Source organism: Temnothorax nylanderi, unplaced genomic scaffold (genome assembly GCF_030848795.1).
Source record: "Temnothorax nylanderi isolate EJ_2023f unplaced genomic scaffold, tnyl_v1.0 TNYL_tig0614_pilon, whole genome shotgun sequence".
NCBI classification, from domain to species: Eukaryota; Metazoa; Arthropoda; class Insecta; order Hymenoptera; family Formicidae; genus Temnothorax; species Temnothorax nylanderi.
This window is the reverse complement of record NW_027249676.1, coordinates 75,698-99,459: the sequence shown is the minus strand read 5'-3', so window position 1 is coordinate 99,459 and position 23,762 is coordinate 75,698. Positions and strand designations below refer to the sequence as shown.

Here is a 23,762-nt window from a genome sequence, read left to right as displayed (position 1 = left end):
AACGACTGACGACGACCGACGACGACGACGAGACGCGACGTTACGTACTACAATTTCACGGTTGCTTTTGGCACGGATGTCCCACATGTTTTCAGGTAAATCGCGATAAAACGCCTTCGACCGCAAATCGCGAGGACACGATCGACGCGCGCTACGAACGAACACTCGCGAGGACATGTCGTCTCCAAAGAAAGGGGTACCTTGTGACGGAGATGTGGGAGTGCGCTTTCGACCGTGAGTTGCGAGAAAATCAGGCGATGAGGGATTATCTAGAAAATCACTCCATTATTGAAACACGCGCCTCTCGATCCTCGCGACGCGTTTTACGGAGGACGCACGGGAAACATCGCCACCCGTCGCGAAATTCGGGGTACGGAGAAAATACGTTACGTGGACGTATGCTCTCTGTACCCGTACGTATTGAAAACCGGTGCTTTTCCGATCGGTCACCCCGATATTTTTATTCGGCGAAGAATGCCGAGCGTTAATCGGAACTGCGCCGAACTATAATTTTGATTCGCTCGAAGGTCTCATCCGATGTCGAGTACTTGCACCGCGCGATCTTTTTCACCCGGTACTCCCATATCGCGTACGCGGAAATTATTGTTCGCGTTATGTCGTAGTTGCTGCGAAACGTTCTCGCAGGCCGCGTGCACTCACGATAACCCCGCCGATCGTGAATTCGAGGGTACTTGGGTATCCGTCGAATTGCGCAAAGCCGTCGAGAAAGGTTATCTCGTGACAAAAGTAAGCGAAATATGGCAATATAAAGTTGCGCGATATGACCCCGGTACTCGGCAGGGCGGTTTGTTCGCCGAATATATAAATACGTTTTTAAAATTAAAACAAGAAGCTAGTGGGTGGCCGAGCGATTGTCATGATGACGAAGCGAAAGAACGATACCTGCGGGAATACGCGGAAACCGAGGGTGTTGTTCTCGATAAGAACAATATCGTCCGGAATCCTGGCCTGCGCTCGGTCGCGAAACTCTGCTTAAATTCTTTCTGGGGAAAATTCGGCCAGCGAACCAATTTGCCTAAGACCGAGGTCGTGAAATCTTGTCAGCGTTTCATGACTTTGCTCACGAGTCCCGAGCACGAGATAATCGACATATTACCCGTTAACGACGAGGTGATATATGCTTCGTGGCGGCTACGAGATGAGGCCGTCGTGACTTCCCCATTGACAAATGTCGTGATCGCGGCGTACACGACGGCACAAGCGCGCTTAAAACTATACGAATATTTAGAAGCATTAGATAGGCGCGTTTTATATTACGATACCGACTCTTGTATATATTTAAGTACAGGCGATCCGAACGAGTACGAACCGCGCACCGTTAACTTCCTCGGCGACATGACGGACGAGCTCGAGAGCTACGGCCGCGGCACCTATATCGAGAAGTTCGTGTCGGGCGGGCCAAAATTCTACGCTTATATTATTCGTACACCGGACGGACGTACTGTAGAGTCGTGTAAAGTAAAAGGTATTACTTTAAATTATAAGAATTCTTTAGCTGTAAATTTCAATAGTATTAAAAACTTAATAATACAAAGAGAGAGAGAGGGTAGAGGAGAGGAAGAGGGAGGACGTCGTCGGCGGGGACGGCAATAAATCTGCGTTTTAGTGCAATTCGACGCACCGCGTTTCACGACATTATAACTCGCGAAGAAACGAAAACGTGTGCACCGGTATTGGTAAACGTAGATTTATCAATAATCGTTATTCACTTCCGTACGGTTACGTGGAGTGAATAACTTTTTCTCCTTCTTCTTCTTTATTTTTAAGTTAGGCTAACACGTTTTCTGCCACATTAGGGTAAAAAAAAAAAGAAAAATGTTTTCGTATTATATTGTAAAGTTTTTTAATTTTGTAAAAATAGTTGTAAGTGTAAAAGAATTTTTGTACATATGTAACTAAAAATATAATGTAGCGATATGTAGATATATTCTGTGTGTGTGTGTGTGTTTAAATATAAAATTTCTTGAAATTTGTTTTCTTTCCTCAGAAAATCTCAAAAAAAATAAAATATTTTCACATTTAAAGCGTAAATAGTTGCATCATATAATTTTTCCCCTGCACCTTTTCCCCGTGCTTATTTTTTCTCACAATTTTTATTCTCCGCTCGGAGCATCGCGTACAAGCTCGTCGATCGCGAAGCTCTCGCTGCGGAATCGTAATAAGCTTGTAAGACATGGATAAGCTTATGAGCACCGCGGCGCGAGAATCAGCTGATCGACGGCCGCGGTGATGTTCGCTCGTGCGAGCGTTTGCGGGGGTACGCTGGTGCGCGCGTTCGCCGCCGCCGCCGCCGTTGATTAGCTTATTCCCCCTCCCGTCCCCCTCTCCTCCACAAATTATTCTTTTTGAAGTCACGCGCGGAATTCGAGTCGATCATATCGCAAAATGGACGTTGCGCTGGAAACATCCCTGGACGTCGATCGTGTGTGGACCCACCGGTTGCGGGAAGACGATCTTCGTGAAAACCTTTCTCCGACAATTATCTCACATGTCCGACGTACGTTTCGAGGGAGTTTTGTTTTATTACGCGGAGTGGCAGGAGGCTTATCGTCAATTACATACGACGCGCGCGAGGAAGCAGTGCCGAAGAAAAAAAATATAATTGAATTTCGCGAGGGATTGCCACGTCCGGAAGATTATTCATCCGATCCGCTTTCCCCAAATTGGTGATAATCGACGATCTTATGAGAGAATCGTCATCGTGCGACGCGATCGTGGATCTCTTTACCAAAGGCAGTCATCATAAGAATCTCAGCGTAATTCTCATCTCGCAAAATCTTTTTCATCAGGGACGCGGGGCAACGCGATATATCGCTCAATGCAAATTACATCGTAGTTTCAAGAATCCTCGCGATCGTGCGCAAATTCGTCATTTAGCGCGTCAAGTCTTTCCCAATGATCCAAAGTTTCTAGAAGAGGCATACTACGACGCCACGTCGAGGCCGCACGGGTATCTACTACTCGATCTGAAACAATCAACTCCGGACGAATATCGTTTTCGAACGTGCATCTTTCCCGACGATACGGCACATTTCGTCTACGTACCGCGTAGATCATTTTCCAACGGTTACGTATAAAAGGCGCGCACTAGCGCTCGCGCTGGTCAGTCGTGTCAGTTTTCTCGCGATGGAAAAGAAGGAAAATAACGCGAAATCAGACAGAGCGACGAAAAACGCCAGACGTTCGATCGGAAAGAAAAATATCTGTCTTCTCGAGGCGTTGCTGTATTTGAACAAAAATCAACGCGCGACCTTCTACGGACCGCAGACGATAAATTAATACGGTGTATCGGCGAATGCGCGTTCAACACGCTCAAAGGTAACGTGCCGCTCGAGCGACGTGAAAAAATCGATTGAGCAAATACAAAGCGACACTGCGTCGCATCGCGTCAAAATGCTGTAATTTGAAGGATAAAAGAAAGCTGATGGTACAACGAGGCGGATTCTTATGCTATATTATCGGACCTATATTAACCGCCTTACTGTCGCGGATTATCGGCGGCGGCGGTAGAGATTAAAAGGGCGCGTTATGGAAAGGGCAAAGAAGATGGTTTTGATCACTACGGAAAATCTCGAAAGAATGCAGCGTCAATTATCGCAACAAAACGCTCCCCCGCTGCGTTTGCCGTCGTCGGTAGCGAACGAACGATGGAAAACAGCGAAAATTCGGAGAACGCAAATATTACCGTGCGTACACCCGGGACACCTCTATCGCGACTCGATGAGGAGATGGGTCGCATTCTTAATTCACCTTGCCACTCGACGTCGGGGAGAAATGGAAAAAATATAAAGAGGCACTTTGGCGATATCTTCACTTTGTTCGCGTAGCGCGAAAGCGAAATCGGGACGCGCGCAACGATGAAAAAAACGAAAATGTGGATAGCGATATTCGCGTGGTCCGTGACGACAACGACGACGACGACGGTGACTACGAAACGACGACAACGCGTGATCTCGAATCGACTTTACACTCTAACGGTATTATGGCGAAAAATGACGTCGCGGCAGCCGCCGCTGCCGCCACTGCCGTCGCGTCGAACGATCGTAATTTTGATATGTCGAAAAGCACTAAAAGAATACTGGATAGCGTGCCGAAAACTTATCGTCCGAATGCTCGTTTGCTGTTAAAGTATTTATTCGATAAAGCAGTTCCGAGTAGAATTAGCTGGAACGAAGATGGAGTCGTGACTATAGACGGCAGCGTTATAAAAGATTCGAATATCGACGACCTGATAAACGAGGCTATGCGCGAAAGAAAAACCGTGAAAGCAACGGGGAGACTTCAGTTCGCACGTTTACTTCGCGTCTTAAACGTCCCCGCGGTACTGGTGAGAAATAAGGTATTATTAACCGCTACTTCTTCGAATATCCCGACATTTCAACCTCCCAGGAGTTCCACACCGATAGAGACACCGAAAAGTAGCGTTGATTCGCAGCAGGCGAAGAAAAAAACGCTTACTCGATTGGAGTAAACAGAAATGACGGAACTTGAAAAATTCTACTACGATCCGCGACATTACGCTGGCTATTCGGCAACGGATAATCTGACTCGAGCCGCTAAACCGAATTTCTCCCGTAACGAAGTCACGCGCTGGCTCGAAACGCAAGACGCTTACACGTTGCATCGTCCATCGCGCAGAAAATTTCCACGGTTGCATTACACCGTGACGAATATCGACGATCTGTGGGAGGCCGATTTGATCGAGCTCCGAAATCTCAAAAGTTACAACGACGGATATTCGTATCTTCTGGTGATTATAGACGTGCTTAGTAAATATGCCTGGGTAGAACCGCTACGAGACAAAACGAGTAATCACGTGACGACGGCTTTCCAGCTCGTGCTCTCGAAAAGTGACGGGCGCGTACCGGTATACCTACAAACGGACAAAGGTAAAGAATTTATCGGGCGTCCGTTGCAAAAGTTTCTGGAAGAAAACGACATTCGTTTTCGCGTAGCCCGTAATCCGGATATCAAAGCTGCCGTCGTCGAGCGCTTCAACAGAACGTTGAAGGAACGAATGTGGCGCTATTTTACGCATAAAAATACGCGGCGCTACGTCGATGTTTTGCAGGATATCGTAAGCGCTTACAATCACACCCGTCATTCCTCCATCAGAATGCAGCCGGCTGTCGTTACGAGAGAAAACGCTCGTGTCGCGCGCGAAAATATAGTTCGACGATGGAGGACGAGCGAAAAGATGAAACGCGCACGAAAAGCTAAATACAGTGTCGGAGACCTCGTTCGCGTCAGTAGAACAAAAGCTACCTTCGAGAAAGGATACGAGGCGAGGTGGAGTGAAGAGATATTTCGAATTCACCGCGTTCTCGAGTGGCGAAAACCACGAGTGTACGAATTGAGCGATTTAGCGGATGAAGTCATAGACGGTATTTTTTACGAGCAGGAATTAGCTAGGGTAGAGAAAAACTTGCAGGAAGAAGAGTTTATCGTCGATCGCGTGATAAAGACCAGGGGGCACGGCGCTAATAAACAGGTGTTAGTTAGCTGGCGCGGTTATCCCAGCAAGTTCGACTCTTGGATCCCCGCTTCGAATTTAACTTCTCTTCCTCAAGATGAGGGACGACCAATTTCTCATGGTTCTTCCGAGCAATAGCAGCATGCGCTATTTCCCAGAAAATAGAACCTCGTCATTCGTTACGGAATTACCTCAATCTGTACACTTACACGGTGAATGGGAAGTGGCGCTTAGCGAGATTCAATTTCCCAGTACTCTTTTACACTTGCGCTATAAGGAAAATGAAATCCTCTTCTACGATACTAAACCGGAAGAAGAAAAAGAGAAAGTACAGGTGGCGAAAAAAAGCACATTTTCGTTCGGACTTTACAAAAATACCAGAGAACTTATCTCGGCGATTAATGAAGCATGCAAACAAGCTGACTCGCACTTTTATTTAGATCAACAAGAGAAGACTGGAGGAAAAACCCACATCAGCATTACTTGTAACGCAAGTGAATGCAATCTAATACATCATATGTGCCTTTCCGATACTCTTCTACAAATACTCGGTTTAGGTCATGTTCTTCTCAATAATCCCGAATACTATGGCAAATTTTCTGTCAGACGCTACGCAATTTATCCTTTTTCCAACCAAGCGTTTACTGCAAAATATATTAAACTTGGTCATATTAGTGAAAATAGTGATGCGCGCGAAACAGCTTTCTATAGTCGTGAACCTTGTAGTTTGCAGCGCGGTATTCCAGATAAAATGTTCGTTTATTGCGATATTTGCGAGCCTTATGTAACAGGTGACGCGCAAACACCTCTTCTCCGAATAGTGCCGGTCGAGACATACCGCTATAATCACGTGGACGCTTACGGAACGAATCAGGTGAAACATTTCTCCCCGCTGCATTATATTCCATTACGCAAAACAAATTTCCGCACGATTGAAATAGATATAAAAGATCAACTCGGAAAAAATATACCATTCGAATCCGGGACGCTGACGGTGACATTGCACTTTAGACGTTTCCAGTAACAACGCGGTGTGTTGTCGTCGAAAAAAAAAAATAAAAACTAAATTCAGAGCCATGGACTACGAATATTACGATTCACATCAGAGTGGACGAGGCGGAGGAATTCCACGAGTTTTCGTCGGAGCATCCTATCAACGAGGTCATGGAATCGGTAGTTTTCTCGGAGGATTATTCAGAAAGGTGCTGCCTTACCTAAGTAGAGGCGCGCGAGCGGTCGGTAAAGAAGCTTTACGCGCGGGTATCAATGTGATGCAAGATGTCGAAAATGATACGCCGTTGAAGGAGGCGCTCAAAACTCGTTTCAAGGAATCGAGTGGAAATCTTAAAAGAAAAGCCCAGGAGAAGATAAGCAGCATGATGAAGGGATCGGGATATAAAGTATCCGCAAAAAATCCTGCGTTTCAGTTTCCCTTTGGCAACCACACCAGTCACGTCGCAGTTCGTAAACGTCGTCGTCCTCAAACGGTCAAAAGAAAATCGTCAAAGAGCAAGCAGAGGAAGAGAATAACGATCAAAAAATCATCGAAGAAGAAGAAGAAGACTCGTGCTGTAAACAGAAAGTCATCTACCGCTACGAGACAGCGTCATCGTCGAGCCAGCGTCAAGAAACGCAGCGTATCCGACATATTCTCTTAATCGTCGCGCGCGCGCACACGAAGCAAGAATTCAAGGAGCGGAGGAGGAGGATAAGCATGTCTTTTCTGCACACGCACTCGAGTGAGTGTTTAAAAAGCGAACTCGATTTCTTCTCATTGCCGCCCACTCAAACTAGTATCGAGAGCTCGCAATGGATCTATTACAAGCCCATAACTTCCCTCGGGGACGACGCGCCTATAGAATTCGTCATACCCGGTCACGGGGAAGACTACCTGGACCTCACGCACACCATGTTGAGCCTTCGCATACGCGTAGAAACTTCTCCCCTAGCAGGCGGCGGTGGCGACGGCCAAACAAGTACACCAGGCGGACCTGCGTTCAAAGTAGGCCCTGTAAATCATTTACTGCATTCCATGTTCAATCAAATCGACGTATATTTCAATCAAAAGCTCGTCTCGCCCCCAAACAACGCCTACGCGTACCGCGCGTACATAGAGGCGTTGTTAAATTATTCTTCACCCGCAAAAACTTCCCATCTGACCTCTTGTCTGTGGGACATGGATACCCCCGGACTCATGGACGCACTCGTAGATTCAGAAACACCAAATCCGGCTCTCGTGAGACGCGCTCGTTACATTCACGAGGGACACGCGCTAGATCTCATAGGTCATCTTCATTGCGACGTTTTCAATCAAGATAAATTTTTAATTAACGGTGTGGAGGTTAGAATGAGACTCGTTCGTTCGAAAGATTCGTTTTGCCTTATGGAAAATACTTCGACGTCGAAAATACGCATTCTAGACGCCAGTCTGCTCGTGAGAAGAGCAAAAATAAGCCCAGGCGTTTTACTCGCGCATGCGAGTATGTTGAGCAAAACTACCGCCAAATATCCCCTTACGAGAGTCGAAGTTAAAACATTTACGATTCACGCTGGTCTCGTAGGAGAATCGATAGACAATGTAATACTCGGTCAACTGCCGAAACGAATAATAGTCGGTTTTGTCGATAACAGAGCGTTCAACGGAGATAGAAAATTAAACCCGTTTAATTTCAAAAACTACGGTATAAATTTCTTTTCGCTGTACGCCGACGGTATACAAATTCCCAGTAGACCGTTACAACCGAGCTTCTCGAGAGACGAGCCACTCTACGTCGAAGCTTATCACACTCTCTTTTCGGGAACCGGCATACACTTTTTGAACGAGGGTAATTCCATAAGCAGAGAAGATTACGCCGAAGGATTCACACTTTTCGCCTTTGATCTTACACCCGACTTATCCGCCAATTTCGCCGGCCATTGGAATCTTGTGAAACATGGCAGTTTACGATTAGAAGTGCGATTTGAAAAAGCACTTACCACAACCGTTAATTGTATCGTTTACGCCGAGTTCGATAATGTTCTAGAAATCGACTCCTCTCGTCAAATCATCGTCGACTTTGCCGGTTAACTTTATTTTTACCCCACCACTATATATTTTACCCATCGCCATTTTCCTGCGTAAAGTCCTGTGAAAAGAGAGAGATTCAGTTTCACTCGAGACACGGACGTCGACGCTTCGCTTGAAAAAAATAGAGAGTGCATTTTGAACTATGGATCTGACCATCGACATACAAGGTTTCCGTGATGTCAACGGAAAGTTTATTCCGAAAGAAGTCGCAGTTGTCGCGATTAACGCGGCAATCACCGGACACTGGATTATGTCGCCACCCTTTCCATTTGACGATCTACCCGAAAAGACAAGACGAGAGAATAACTGGCTTTCGCGAAATTATCATGGAATCGAGTGGTTCGATGGTGAAACCGATCTCAAATGTTTCACCCTACATCTGCGAGAAATTACGCGACAAGTGCGTTACATCTACTGCAGAGGCGCGGAAAAGGCTCGTTACTTGAGTCAACTACTTTCCAGAAACATATATAATCTGGAAGAAATTTCTCCACCGTTCAAAAGTTTACCGGAGGCCCGAGAGTACAGACAACGCTGCACACATCACGGATTTCGTGTTTCGACTACGGACAAAATTGCTTGTGCGTTACGTAACGCTTTTAAATTGAAACGCTGGCTAGTCTTGCGAGACAACAGCGAATGCATCAGCAACAGCAGCAGCAGCAGCAGCAGCAGCAACAGCATCGACTCGAGCTACGATACTAAACTCTCTTACGTAAAATTGGTCACAAGCGACGACGACGACGAAGGTGAAAAAACCGACGGTGACATCGCTATAAAAAAAATAAAGCAGTGGCAAAAAAAAAATAACGAGACAGAAGAGAAAGAGGAGGAAGGAGAAGTAGCAAAAGCCTATTATTCAATAGCGGGTGTAAGAAAAGAATACATCTTCAATAACTTGCCGATACGCCCGTCACCACCCAAGAACACTAGTGCGACAACTCAAAAAGAGGTAAACTCCGAAATTTATACAAATAATTCCTCTCGTGCGAACACCACCTCACTGTGAAGAAAATGAACTCGCTAGAAATCTTACAAGCGCTGCATCATCTCAGTGTCAGATATGCAGGCGTCTATCCTGCCGACAGACTGCCGAGGGTGTGGACGAGGTCGACGGCCATCGTCGCTAATACGGACGAACACGATCGGCCTGGCCAACATTGGGTCGCTTTTTACGTCGACGAGCAAGGAGCAGGAACGTATTTCGATAGCTACGGACTACCGCCTTTAGACTCCAGATTACTCTTACGCCTTCGTCGGAATTCCACTACACATCGATGGAACACCGTAACACTACAAGGAACACTCTCTCAAACTTGCGGCCAATACTGCTGTGTATTTTATATTACATGTGTAGCGGTTATAATCTTTGTCAGTTTCTTAATCTGTTTAGCGACAATAGCGAGCGCAATGATCGTTTGATTGTAAAATTATTTCGTAAAATTTTTCTTCATAATAAAAGCGCATGCGTAAAACCTCACGTTGAATGTTGCCATGTTCAGGCATGTACTTTTAAGAATAATTAAAAATACTTATTCTCACGTATCAATGTATTATTTTATGTAATAAACATTGTTTGTATCTTCAACCCCTCCCGTCTATATATTTATTCATTCCCTTTTCTTTTGCGTTAAAATAGTTACATCACGTCACAAAGCGAACCTGACCGTTCCTGTTTTACCTTCTCCTTTCTCTAGAAAATAAATTTCACGTATTTCATTGTTTCGAAAACTCTTTGTCCAGACCCAAGTCCTAAAAGAACACGGTCATAAATCATGAAATCTATTCTCTGAAAACATAAAAATTCCACTTTCCGTTTTCGACATCTTAGCATCATATCCTTATTTTAGCTTAGCGTCGTCTACCACGTGCTCCCGCCAAAATGGCGCTGGTCGGCACTTCCGCTATTTTTCCTTGTGACTTAGCGTCGTTCACCACGTGCAGGCCCAAAAAGACGCTGGACCCTTTAGGCGGGAGAGCCAATCAGACGCTGGGTAGGTATGGGGTATCCAATCAGAACGCGCCATTTAGTTACTATTTCGAATCCGACATTTTTGTTTCGTAGTCTTTTACCACGTGCAGCCCCAAAAAAGTCACTAGACACTAGACACCCTAGGCGCGGGAGAGCCAATCAGACGCTGGGTAGGTATGGGGTATCCAATCAAAACGCTCCATTTGAAGCCGCCATTTTTGACTCCTACTCTTCCACCACGTGCTACCCCCTCAAAGCCGCCAGACGCCTCAGGGGGGAGGGCCAATCAGACGCTGGGTAGGTATGGGGTATCCAATCAAATCGCTCCATTTAATTACCTCGTTACCCCCTCCCCTCAGGCGGCAGCCAATCAGAGCGCTCCGAGGTCACGTGGGCAGACCGTCTGGCCACGCCCCTGGCGCCGGAGGGGTCGGTGGAGGGGGTTTGTTTTGACGCCCCATACCTACCCACTTACTACTTACGCCGACCTGGAATGTACCCTTGAGAAGACGGAAGCGGATCCGACAACGCCCACGTTCAGGTTTCAACATCATCGGGTATGTAGTATAGGATACTACGTGCGGTGCTCGTACGACGACTCGTTATCTGCGTATCGATTTCGCCGCGATAAAGATTGCGCCGCGTGGTTCGCCGAGGAACTGAAAAGATTGGCGCATCGCGTAAAGGCTATCTTGTCCGAGAATGTTCGCATGGTAGATCTAACGCGAGACGAGTGGGAGATATTTCGCAGCGCGGCGCAATGTCACATTTGCGAAAAACCGTTCGCGCCAGACGACGTGCGAGTACGCGATCATTGCCACTTGACCGGTCGATATAGAGGTCCCGCACATTCGAACTGCAATCTGAATTATAAAGATTCGCATTACATCCCCGTAATTTTCCACAATTTATCGGGCTACGACGCGCATTTCATTATCACGGAGATAGCTGCCGCGTTCGAAGGCTCGGTCGATGTACTACCGATAACAAAAGAAAATTACATCTCATTCACAAAGCACGTGAAAGATACAGCCGACAGATCAGATTCGCGAAGCGACATAAAATTAAGATTCATCGATTCGTATAAATTTTTGAGTAGCAGCCTCGATAAATTAGCATCTTTTCTATGCAAAGATAAGTTAAAAACTGTACGTTCTCAATTTTCACAATTATCGACCGACGATTTCGAATTATTGACGCGAAAAGGTGTCTTTCCATACGAATACGTGGACAGCATCGAAAAGTTAGAGGACACGTGTTTACCGCCGCGCGATTCATTTTACAGTTCCTTGACCGGTGACACTGTATCCGAGAGCGATTACGCGCACGCCGCGAACGTCTGGCAGCGATTCTCCGTTCGAACCCTGGGCGAATACAGCGATCTATACCTGAAAACCGATGTCTTGCTGTTGGCCGACGTGTTTGAAAATTTCCGCGACAGCTGTATCGCGAGTTATGGACTCGATCCGGCGTACTACTACACTTTGCCAGGTTTCACGTGGGACGCCATGTTGAAACATACGTGTATCAATTTCGAACTGCTCACCGACATTGACATGGTCATGTTCATCGAACGCGGTATACGTGGTGGTCTGAGTCAATGTTCAAACAGATACGCGCAAGCTAATAACAAGTACATGCAATATTACGATCCATTGAAACCGTCGTCGTTTCTAATGTACTTCGATGTAAACAACTTGTACGGCTGGGCGATGTGTCAACCACTGCCCTACGCAGATTTTCGATGGGTCGAAGACGTTTCAAATTTCGAGTTTAACGCGAACGCATTGGATTCGCCCATGGGTTATATTCTCGAGGTTGATCTCGAGTATCCGGAGAATAAACACGACGCGCACGCCGACCTACCGTTCTGTCTGACGCGCGATAAACCGCCCGGCAAACAGCAGGAAAAACTTCTCGCCACGCTGTATGATAAGAAGCGTTACGTCATACACTACCGCAACCTACAGCAGTGCACGCACCATGGCCTTCGCGTCACAAAAATACATCGCGTATTGCAATTCGCTCAATCTGCGTGGCTCCGCACTTACATCGAACTCAATACAAAATTTAGAACACTGGCCAAAAATGAGTTCGAGAAAAATTTATATAAATTGATGAATAACGCGGTTTTCGGGAAAACAATGGAGAACGTTCGCAATCACGTCGATGTAAAATTATTAACAAAGTGGGAGGGTAGATACGGCGCGGAGGCAATGATCGCGCGACCAAATTTTCATAGTCGAAGCATCTTTTCGGAAAATCTGATAGCCGTTGAACTGCGAAAACTTGAAGTTAAATTTGATAGACCTATTTACGTCGGCATGTGCATTCTCGACGTATCGAGAAATCTGCTTGTATGAATTTCATCACGAGTACATGTCTCCCCTGTATGGCAACAAGTGTAAAGTCACGTACACCGATACTGACAGTCTGATTTATCACATCGAGTGCGACGATGTGTACGAAAATGTGAAACGCGATATCGCTAGATTCGACACTAGCGATTACGCGGTAGATAACGCGTACGGTATCCCACTCGCCAATAAAAAAGTTCCAGGCTTGATGAAGGACGAGAATAACGGCGCGATCATGACCGAATTCGTCGGACTCAGGGCGAAGATGTACACGTTGAGGGTGGATGGTAAAAAAGATTGTAAAAAAGCGAAAGGTGTCAAGAACAACGTCGTAGCGCGTACTATAACGTTCGACGATTACACGAGGTGTCTGCGAGACGAAATTGAAATGACCCGATCGCAGTCCTGTATACGATCGAAAAAGCACGAAGTGTACACCGTGTCCGAAACAAAAATCGCTCTGAGTCCATACGACGATAAGCGATACATTATACCCGATTCGACCGATACGTTACCGTGGGGACATTATAAAATACCTTTGTAACGTATGTATGCATGTATGGAATAGTATAACGTATGTAATAGTATAACGTATGCAGTAGTATATGTATGTAATAGTATAACGTATGCAGTAGTATATGTATGTAACGTAATATATAATGTAGTAGTATAACGTATGTATGTCGTATAACGTATGCAGTAGTATATGTATGTAACGTAATATATAATGTAGTAGTATGTCATATAATGTATGAATGTATGAATGTATGAATGTAGTATAACGTATTGTGAGTATTATATTACAGTATTGGAAAAAATATTAATAAAGATATTGCGAAATGTTCGCGAAATCGCTGATTAATCCCGGCGATGGTAGCGGGGTGAGAAGGACGCGCGTGGAGGGTGTTAACAAATTATGCCTTTATTTTTTGTGTAACTCAGACCACAGTCTGAGCCGTCTTTAATGAAATATGTACAGTCTGACCTGAGAAACGATGAGCGGTGTATAATGAGAAGTCTTTTGATGCGCGAGGCAATTGTATAAATTGCCTCGCTCGTGGTGATTCGCCCGTGAGCCGTTGAGACACGTGGCGGTCGGCACTCGCGCACGTGTGAGCCTGAGTCGTCGTGTTGATGTACCAGAGCTGGCTGGGGTGAGCGGTCTCTTTACACTTTACAGTCTCTTGGCAGCTTCAATCACTGCGAGCGGCACGGTATGCAGTTCTACGAACAGAACTCACAGAGCACACGTCGTACGTACGATCACAACGCGGACATGTTTCTCTCTGAGGCGAGGGAGAAGCTCGCGATGAGCGCGCCCGTGCTTGCGCAAGCTGCCGCGTCGATCCGGCCTGTCGATACCCGATCGATGCTGCCATCTGATGAGATGGCGCAACGCGAGCGTAATCTCGAACATTCCGCCCGCCATCAGCAACCTTGTTGATGATTCCTTACTCGTGATCCTTTATCCTGATGAAATGGGTAATACGGCAAGCTTGGCAATTGGCCGGGTGAGCATCGTGGTGGCCGTCTTGAGGGTAACCACCCTAGTAAGTCCATCCTTTCCGGGGTGCAAAGCCGTTACTCTTGCGAGTGGCCATTTGCACGGTGGAGAGCGTTCGTCGGTGAGCAGCACGATAGAACCCACCTTGATGTTGTTGTTAGGATGATGCCACTTGGATATCGCCTGCTGGCGTTGCAGATAATGCGCCGACCATTGCGCCCAAAATTGTTGAACATGCTGCTGGATGAGCTGCCACCGAGATAGTCGCGAGGTTGCCAGGTCGATCAGAGATGGCTCGGGTATGGTAGTGAGTGGACCTCCAATGAGAAAATGACCTGGGGTGAGCGCTGAGACGTCTTTAGGGTCGTCGCTCAACGGTTCCAACGGCCTTGAGTTGAGAATGGCCTCTATTTGCGTAAGCAACGTTGTTAGTTCTTCCGTCGTGAGTAGAGTCTCCCCGATGGTCCGTCTCAAATGAAACTTCACGGACTTTACAACCGCCTCCCACTTGCCCCCCATGTGTGGAGCACCTGGTGGGTTGAACTCCCATCTTATGCCGTCAAGTTGCAACACTTGAGCAATCCGTTGATGTTCTTGAGCGTCTTGGACGAACATTTTCTTGAGCGCGGCGTCTGCTCCAATGAAAGTTGTCCCGCAGTCCGAGTACATGGTCTGAGCAATTCCCCTTCTCGCTGCAAATCTTCGGAAGGCTGCTATGAATCCTTCTGATGAGTAGTCACTGACTACTTCGAGGTGAATTGCGGAGGTGGAAAAGCAGACGAACACACAGATCCATCCCTTGTATGTTTTCGCACCTCGTCCCTTCCATGTCTTGATGGTGAGCGGTCCGGCATAGTCGACTCCTGTATGAGCAAACGGACGTGACGGCGTAACCCGAGAGAGAGGTAGTTGGCCCATCAGTTGATGAGCACGGATCCCCCTCTGCCGAGCACACACGACACACCGTAAGATATGAGACTTCACCGGAGCCCGTCCGCCGATGATCCAATATTGTTGCCTGACATGAGCCAATGTCAGCTGTGTTCCTCCATGTAAAGTACGCAAATGGGCGTGGGCGATGATTAAAGTTGAGAACCGTGAGTGGCGAGGTAAAATCGCCTGATGTTTGTTGTCTTGAGCTAGTGCTGATTGGTTGAGGCGGCCGCCAACTCGGATAACCCCTTGAGCGTCTATGTACGCAGTCAATCGACTGAATGCGTGAGTAGGTGGTAGTCTCGAATTGGCCGTGAGCATCTTGATCTCATGCGTGAAGTATGCCGCTTGAGTAGCCTTGATCCAGAATAGTCTGGCCTTCTCCAAAGCTGAGTGCAAGTCCAGTGACTTGGCTCGGCGCTTTCTCAAGAGAGAGATAAACCTGAAACAGAGAGCTGTTACTTTCAATAATTTATTGAGGGTTGAGTACCTATATATGAGGTCCCAGTGGTATTCCGACTGAGATGCCGCTGCATGTAGCGCAATGCCAGGACGGGCCTCACTGCAGCTCAACTCGTCCGACAGCGCGGGTTGTGATGGCCATGCTTCAGGTGTGAGTATCCACGGTGGTCCCGTCCACCATAATGAGTGGCTTTGAAGTTGAGAAGTAGTCAATCCTCGTGATGCGCAATCGGCTGGATTGGATGTACCAGGTACGTATCTCCAGTGTGCCTTTGCAGTGAGATCTTGAATCTGAGAAACTCGGTTTCTCACAAAATCCTTCCAGCGCGATGCATGAGATTTGATCCACGTGAGTGTCACAACAGAGTCCGTCCACAGGTGAATTGCTGTAACGTTCAACTTCAAGGTGGCTTGAACGTATTGCATGAGCCTTGAGAGCAGCAGTGCTGCGGAGAGTTCAAGTCTCGGGATGGTGAGCCGTTTGAGCGGTGCTACCTTAGTTTTGGAGCACACCAATGAAATCGTGGCGCCGTTTGAGCTGCGGACGGTGATATATACGACTGCAGCCATTGCTAGTTGAGAAGCATCAGAAAAGCCGTGAAATTCCACTGACGAGGTACTCCATGTGTTATACCATCGAGGTATTGAGATTCTGCTTAAGCTGATGAGTTCTTTTCTGATAGTGAGCCACCGTGATGAGAGCTGGGATGGCAGTGGTTCATCCCATCGGAGCTTATGAAGCCATAGCTCCTGCAAGAGCATCTTCGCCTTGATCACTACTGGTGATGCAAAGCCTAGTGGATCGAATATCTGAGCCACTTCAGACAAAACGAGGCGTTTGGTAAACTGAGTGGTGTGCGATGAGATCCTTGTTGAGAATGTGAATGAATCTTCGTGAGGAAGCCAGTTTAATCCGAGGATTTTGGTTGTGCAATCGTCAAATGCAATTTGCGAGCCCTGTTCCTTTTCTGCTTGAACCGCAGTGAGCACATCTTGATGAGTCGCGTGCCACTTTGATAATGGAAAACCGCCCGCCATGCACAAATTCTTCAGTTGCACTGCAATTTCCTTTACCTGCTGAACTGTGTCGGCGCCTCCAAAGGTGTCGTCAACATATCGACCCTCAGTGAGTGGCGGCACTGCAAGGGGAAACTTATGGCCTTCATCCTTCACCAGTTGCAGCAGTGTTCGCACTGCTAAGAACGGGGCACCCTTGGTACCATACGTGACCGTTGTTAGATAATTTTCCACTTCCTTGAGTTGTTTGTCGATCCAGAGAACCCGTTGTAAATTCCAGTCATCCTTATGTACGTTGATTTGCCTGTACATTTTAGTGATGTCAGTTGCCACTAAATGCCGAAACTGTCGAATCCAGAGCAAAACGTCTGTGACGTCTAAATGCAACTTGGCTCCCGTATACATGATATCATTGAGTGAGCGGCCGGATGTAGATGCACTCGAGCCATTAAACACCACACGTAATTTTGTGGTTGCACTGTCTGGTTTGAGCACGCCGTGATGTGGCAAGTAATATTGCGCGTGCTGGCTGGAAACGGGTGAAGCCTCCGTCATGTGATTGAGCTCTCGATATTCTGTCATGAACTGATGATACAGGCGTCGATAGTTGTCATCTCGTGCGAACCTTCTTAGTAAGCCCTGCAGGCATCGATGCGCAGTGTGATACGAATCCCCAAGAGTATCAGGTGATGATTTTAACGGAAGTCGAACCGTGTAGCGACCTGTTGAGTCCCGCGAAACAGTGCTCTTGTAATATTCTTCACATCTTTGCTCGTCAGGCGTAAGATCATGAGTATTACTTGCAGGCACTTCTTCTTGTGTCCAGAATTTCGCCAGCAACTCGTCGAGAGCATCTTCTCTCTCCTGAATCGAGGCATGGTGCACTGCAGCAGATGCCGATGATGATGTGTCGACAGGTCCGAGAACGAGCCATCCAAAAATTGAGAGCTGCGCAATTGGCATCAATGGATCTTGTTTGATGATGTTGGGCTTGATGATCTGCCCATATGAGTCAGCTCCAATGATGATATCCACTGGCCGTGGTGTGAGAAAGTCTGGATCGGCCAAGATTAACTTGGTGAGATGCGGCCATTCCTGTGGTGCAGCGTTGAATGATGGCAAGATGTTGGTTAACGTCTGCAGAATGTGAGCTTGAATGATGACGTCTGATCTTGAGTAAAGTGAGCGGAGCTGGAGTGAGGCAACTCCTCGAGTTTGAGTTGACTTTTCGCCCCCAATTCCAGTAATGATGATGACAGAATGATGACGAGGAATGTTGAGCTGACGAATGAGTGATTCAGAGACGAAGGTGAGTTCTGAACCTGAATCGATGAGAAGCCGTACGCGCTGAGTAGTCACAAATGAATTTATCTGAGCCAGGGCCGTAGCTAATAAGGTTGAGTGTGATGAGCGGGCCAAAGAGGAGTGAGCGACGATTGCACCATCTTCCTATTGAGCTGCCGCAGCTGAGCTGGTGCTCGGCTTCGCGGATAAGTTCGCCTGATGAGCTTCATGCAGCATCGTGTGGTGTCGGTTGGTGCACTTCTTGCACCCCCGTGAGCTCTTACATGAGCGGACGTTGTGGCGGCCGAGGCAATTGAAGCAGAGCCTCCGTGAGATGACAAGTTTCTGTCGTTCGACCGGTGAGAGATCCCTAAATTTTGTGCACGTCACAACGAAATGCGTGCCGTTGCAGCAGTCACACGGGTACACCGTGGAGCCGTCTGATGATTCCGTGCGGGCCGGTTGAACTGCCGCATGGTGAGCTGTCGAACGCCTGGATGTTGAGGCGACCGTGCTCCCTGAGCTGACCGTGGACTCTATCCTCTCGAGTGCTCGAGCTCGAGAGGTGAGAAACTGCTCGAGCTGCTCGAATCGCGGATACTCGCGTTTTGCTCCTAGGGACGTCTCCCACTGCTCCTTCGTCTGGCGATCCAGCTGCCTGGACAGCTGGTACACCAGGATGCTGTCTCCCAGATCCTGTGAGACGCCCAAGGCTTGCAGGCCCTTTATTCCTTCCTTGAAGGTGTTGAGCAACTTGTCCAGTGATGCGGCGTTTCTCTGCACTGGTGTTGAGCTGGCAAAGAGTTGGTCCAGATACGACTGAATGAGCAGGCGTTTGTTTTCGTATCGCTCGACGAGCATCTCCCATGACGGGTTGAGAGAATCTCCGGTGAGAGGCAGTCCGGAGATGAGCTGAGAAGGTGTGCCTTCAAGCGAGAGTCGCAGATAGTGAAGTTTTTCCACGTCAGTGATTTGTCGGCTATCAAGGATGACGGCCCTGAATAGGTCGCGGTACGTGGGCCAAGTAGCGTAATCGCCCTTGAAGGACGGGATGTTTATGTCCGGCAGTCTCTGTTGAGACTGTGAGGGCTGCACCGTTTCAAGCGCCGCCTTCGGAGCAAGCCTCTCCGCTAATGCGCCCTTGAGCTTCGCCAGAGAGCGACGAGCCGCCATGCACTCCTGCGCCTCCACCGCGAAGGCGTTCTTCGAGAAGTACTCATGAGTGATGAGCGCCGCCGGCCATGAGGCTTCGAAATAGGTGTGTTCCTTAAGGAACGCCTTGTGCACTTCCTCGAGCTGGATCGAGATCTGGAGAATTTCATCCACCGACGTGTCATCTGCGGTAGATGGCAACGTCTGGTTGATGGCCCGCACCGTTGCGATGCGATTCATCTGCGTCTGCACCTTCAGCGTGAGCTCCGCGGACAGCCGCACCGGTGAGGCCTGACGCTCTGAAGTGCGCTTGTCGGTCGGCAGCTCGAGTAATGGAGAGGTCTTCCCTCCCGTCCCGGTTTTGGCGGGATCCGTCATGATGAGCCGCCCCTGAGCTGTTCACGATGAGAAACCTGAGAAACGTCGAGACACGTGTAAGAAAATGCTGCACGAATCGAGAACGTTCGAGGAACGCGAGAGAAAGCGCTATGCGAAGCGAGAGTCATGTATTGAGCACGTGATACTGTTTATGTGACACTCGCGAGGGCGCGTGAACACTCGTGTAACACTCGCGAGCGCGCGTGAGAATGTCTGTCTTTCACTCGCGACAGCGCTATAATGTCTACGTGGCACATCGCGGAGGGCATGCCCCTTTCACGTGATCTGTGTCTGAGTTACACCATAAGTTCCACGCATCCGGCTCGAAGGACCAAATGTTCGCGAAATCGCTGATTAATCCCGGCGATGGTAGCGGGGTGAGAAGGACGCGCGTGGAGGGTGTTAACAAATTATGCCTTTATTTTTTGTGTAACTCAGACCACAGTCTGAGCCGTCTTTAATGAAATATGTACAGTCTGACCTGAGAAACGATGAGCGGTGTATAATGAGAAGTCTTTTGATGCGCGAGGCAATTGTATAAATTGCCTCGCTCGTGGTGATTCGCCCGTGAGCCGTTGAGACACGTGGCGGTCGGCACTCGCGCACGTGTGAGCCTGAGTCGTCGTGTTGATGTACCAGAGCTGGCTGGGGTGAGCGGTCTCTTTACACTTTACAGTCTCTTGGCAGCTTCAATCACTGCGAGCGGCACGGTATGCAGTTCTACGAACAGAACTCACAGAGCACACGTCGTACGTACGATCACAACGCGGACATGTTTCTCTCTGAGGCGAGGGAGAAGCTCGCGATGAGCGCGCCCGTGCTTGCGCAAGCTGCCGCGTCGATCCGGCCTGTCGATACCCGATCGATGCTGCCATCTGATGAGATGACGCAACGCGAGCGTAATCTCGAACAATTGCACATGTGTATATTTCATATTTTTACGTATTTTATATTTCAAACACTTTACATGTATTACATATTACATATTTTTTTATGTTAAGAATAAAATACAGTTTGCACGAATTAAATAACATTGTCCTTGTGTATCCATGAATTGTGCGATCCATCGAATCCCAGCCATTAAACGTAAACCTCGTCGCCCCTCTTGCGCAGTACTTTCTCCACGAGATACACGTCCGGATAAGTCGCGCGATGCAACTCGTGCTCGTAGAACGCTCCAGCGACGGATTTTCCACGATAGTCCTCGAGTAGATAGGTTACGGGATTGGTACGCTGCACTTTAACGATCTTAAACACCTCGGTGGTCCAATTCGGCGTGTAACCCTTTTCGAAAATTGTTTTGTATTTGCTAACGCGCACCGAGTCACCCGCTTTGAATTTTGCCGGACCCGCGATCTTTATCGCGCTGTATACGGTAGCCAAGAGTCTTTTGGCGATCGCGGGGGTAACGTCGACGGGCCGCATGCCGATGGTTCGATGCTTGCGCGCGTTGTAATCCGACACGAGTCGCGGCAAGGCGTCGACCCACTTGTAATTTCCGTTAAGCGTAAACATCTTCCACATGTCGTTCTTTAACGTACGATTGAATCGCTCGACGACCGACGCCTTCAACACCGAATACGTGGAATAATGATTGATGTCGTGTTTTCTCACGAGACGTTGCACATCGGTGTTGTAAAATTCCTTCCCCATATCGGTTTGTAGGTTACTGGGGCACCTCCCGCTGTGTCGAATTATCTCGGCGATAGCGTCGGCTGTCTCGCTGCCGCCTTTACCCTTGAGCGGCACGGCCCACGCGTACTTGCTCAACACATCGATGACGGTGAGTATGTAGTGGTAGCCTCCGTTGAAACGTGAGTACGGACGCATCTCAACGATGTCAGCCTGCCACAGGTCATCGTACCCTCGCACTATGACGCGTCTGCGGGGAAAATTTCTTCTCGCCGGAGCGTGCAGTTCTTCGATGAGTCGTTGCTTCTCGATACTTTTACGCACATCGATCGATTTTAACTGTCTCATGTTTCGTTGTCGCCGTTTCTGCTTCTAGTGCATCGTTCGTAGCAGTTTCTGAACAGTTCGTAACCGCTTCTCAACAGTTCGTAACCGCTTCTGAGCCATTCGTGAATCGTTCGTTGCTGTTCGTCGTCGTCAGTTAACCGTTGTTTGTCACTCATCGTCGTCGTCGTCGTCGTCGTCGACGTTCTTTAGCCGTTTGTAGCCTTTCCTGTCACAGCGTAGTTTGCAGCTGTTTCTGAATCGCTCGTAATCGTTTCTGAGTTGTTTTTGAATCGTTCGATAACCGTCCGACAACCGTTCTTGAACCGTTAGACAGCCGTCCGACAACCGTTCTTGAATCGTTCGTTGCTGTTCGTCGCCGTCGTCAATTAACCGTTGCTTCTCTTCACTCGTCGCCTTTCGATAGTCGTTTCTGCTGAACCGTTTCTTCATCGTTCATTAGCCGTTTCCAATCTAACGATGTTCGTACGCCGAAGCGCGTTTACCGCAGTCTGTAACGCTCGCACGTCCTTCTCGAACGAGGTAAGCTTCTCGTCTGACTCTTTTCGTTGATCTGTCAAACTTTTAACGCACCGATCCACGTATAGTTTGTTAACCGCGTCACCGTCAGTCTCAGGTTGCGCTACGCGATGAATCTTGCGCGACCTTGCGTCAAAGTCCGTGGCGCTGCGACACAGAGCGTTATTGCGCACGAAATTTCTCATTAATCCGCTCCACCGATGGTACAAAATAAAGTTTGTCGCGTCTCCGCTGTGCTCGAACAATCCAAATTTGTTGATCGGCATTTCGACGCTGATTGAACGGATCGCTGTCGCGCCGTTTAATTTATAATAAGCCCGGCTTTGCGAAGTTCCTCGATGATCTCGTTGTCGTGGGCATTGTTGCCAGCTTGACGCGAAGCGTCGAGCAATCGCAGACGATCCACCAGCTCGTTGGGATCGTCCCAGTGCACGTAGTCGATCTTATTGTCGGTTAGCGTCATCGCGCGAGGCATGGATAATCCCTTTCCGGATTTTTTCTTCTTGGATTCGATCGATATCAACGGTGAGATTACCCATAGATACTTGTATCCCCTGTTACCCTTTACTCGCTCGCGAGGATCGTGCTTGTATTTATGAGCACTCGTCGCCAACAGTATGCTTCTGTACTTTTGCCTATCGGCCTCCGTGTAGAGCTTATCATCGGGTATTTTTTTGAAGATTAACTCGTAAATACCGGGTGTACCGGCGTATCGTACGTCGCCGATATGAATGTTATCCGCTTTGTCCACGTAAAAACGTTTATTAGCGAGCATCATTTCATTCTTGTCGAGATAAACGCCGTACACGTCGTCTATCGTTGGATCGGCGCCCAAAACAGACGAGATATACACTCGGCTCAGTGGACCGAAATGATCTTCCAACGGGTGAACGGTGAATATCCCCCGGGGAAAATGATCCCAACAAAAAAATCCCACTCTAAAGATCCCGAAAAATATGTTCCCCGAAAAAAATAATCCCAACAACAAAAAAATCCCCCTCTAAAGATCCCGAAAAATATGTTTCCCGAATAAAATAATCCCAACAACAAGAATATCCCACTCTAAAGAAATCGGTCAAATTCTGCCTTTAAGGGTAAAGCCAGCGAAATTCTATGTTAAGAATAGATTCGGTCGCCGAAATTTACATTTAAATAGCCGAATATTTCCCGATAACTGAAGGGCAGAAAAACAGAGCTCTATTGTTGGCGATAATGACTCGCTCCTTTGTCTCGGAGACTCGGTGCGCGAGGCATACACCCGTGACAAAGCGAGCGACCTATATATCAAAACAGCTGATCGGTGACTGGCCTCGAGTTCAGCGTGACATTCGTCAAAACGAATTACTCGAGACGTCGACAACTGATTGGATCAGCCGAATTTTCGGCTCGTTACCGGGGGTCCGGAGGAATCGAGAACATTCTGAAGTTGTGGGAATAAAACCCCGGACCCTCGCGCGCGAGCCCGCTAACGACGAAAGTTTCTCGGAGGACGCGTATCGAAACATAGAGTCACTCGCTTATTCGTTGCTTGTTTCGAATTGTGAAATTATTCGTCGCATAATTCATCGAGTGCCCTAAGTTTGCGAGGTTGTCTGTTAACAATGACGCTGCATTTTGTGACAAATCAGAAAGGCGGTGAAAATCTT

The 23,762-nt window shown here is 47.9% G+C and overlaps 6 protein-coding genes and 1 pseudogene across 6 annotated transcripts; 5 read left to right on the top strand and 2 right to left on the bottom strand.

Annotated features, from left to right (window-relative positions):
* Nucleotides 1–537: 537 nt before the first annotated feature.
* Nucleotides 538–1,614, top strand: LOC139784354 (uncharacterized). The gene has a single exon (XM_071723528.1). The coding sequence runs from the start codon at nt 538–540 to the stop codon at nt 1,612–1,614; it is 1,077 nt and encodes a 358-aa protein (XP_071579629.1).
* Nucleotides 1,615–2,250: 636 nt separating this feature from the next.
* LOC139784353 (uncharacterized) lies at nt 2,251–3,098 on the top strand (annotated as a pseudogene).
* A 1,400-nt stretch (nt 3,099–4,498) lies between these two features.
* On the top strand, nt 4,499–5,632 carry LOC139784352 (uncharacterized). The gene has a single exon (XM_071723526.1). The coding sequence runs from the start codon at nt 4,499–4,501 to the stop codon at nt 5,630–5,632; it is 1,134 nt and encodes a 377-aa protein (XP_071579627.1).
* Nucleotides 5,633–7,208: 1,576 nt separating this feature from the next.
* On the top strand, nt 7,209–8,561 carry LOC139784351 (uncharacterized protein F54H12.2-like). Its single transcript, XM_071723525.1, has 2 exons — nt 7,209–8,155; nt 8,225–8,561. The coding sequence occupies exons 1-2, from the start codon at nt 7,209–7,211 to the stop codon at nt 8,559–8,561; spliced, it is 1,284 nt and encodes a 427-aa protein (XP_071579626.1).
* Nucleotides 8,562–12,912: 4,351 nt separating this feature from the next.
* LOC139784356 (uncharacterized) lies at nt 12,913–13,442 on the top strand. The gene has a single exon (XM_071723530.1). The coding sequence runs from the start codon at nt 12,913–12,915 to the stop codon at nt 13,432–13,434; it is 522 nt and encodes a 173-aa protein (XP_071579631.1). The 3' UTR covers nt 13,435–13,442.
* Nucleotides 13,443–14,355: 913 nt separating this feature from the next.
* LOC139784350 (uncharacterized) lies at nt 14,356–17,769 on the bottom strand. Its single transcript, XM_071723524.1, has one exon. It carries the CDS (start codon nt 17,767–17,769, stop codon nt 14,356–14,358), a length of 3,414 nt encoding a protein of 1,137 aa, XP_071579625.1.
* Nucleotides 17,770–18,255: 486 nt separating this feature from the next.
* On the bottom strand, nt 18,256–20,499 carry LOC139784348 (uncharacterized). The gene is made up of 2 exons (XM_071723523.1): nt 20,102–20,499; nt 18,256–19,655 (listed from the first exon to the last, which is right to left on the bottom strand). The coding sequence occupies exon 2, from the start codon at nt 19,618–19,620 to the stop codon at nt 18,256–18,258; it is 1,365 nt and encodes a 454-aa protein (XP_071579624.1). The 5' UTR covers nt 19,621–19,655; nt 20,102–20,499.
* Nucleotides 20,500–23,762: the final 3,263 nt, after the last annotated feature.

Bases quoted from the DNA above. Each gene is read 5' to 3' on its own strand.
- LOC139784354 (XM_071723528.1), top strand. From the start codon at position 538: ATGTCGAGTACTTGCACCGCGCGATCTTTTTCACCCGGTACTCCCATA.
- LOC139784352 (XM_071723526.1), top strand. From the start codon at position 4,499: ATGACGGAACTTGAAAAATTCTACTACGATCCGCGACATTACGCTGGC.
- LOC139784351 (XM_071723525.1), top strand. From the start codon at position 7,209: ATGTCTTTTCTGCACACGCACTCGAGTGAGTGTTTAAAAAGCGAACTC. The intron at 8,156-8,224 runs GTTTAATTTCAA...AATTCCCAGTAG, and splicing joins GGAGATAGAAAATTAAACCC to ACCGTTACAACCGAGCTTCT.
- LOC139784356 (XM_071723530.1), top strand. From the start codon at position 12,913: ATGTCTCCCCTGTATGGCAACAAGTGTAAAGTCACGTACACCGATACT.
- LOC139784350 (XM_071723524.1), bottom strand. From the start codon at position 17,769: ATGCCAATTGCGCAGCTCTCAATTTTTGGATGGCTCGTTCTCGGACCT.
- LOC139784348 (XM_071723523.1), bottom strand. From the start codon at position 19,620: ATGACGGATCCCGCCAAAACCGGGACGGGAGGGAAGACCTCTCCATTA.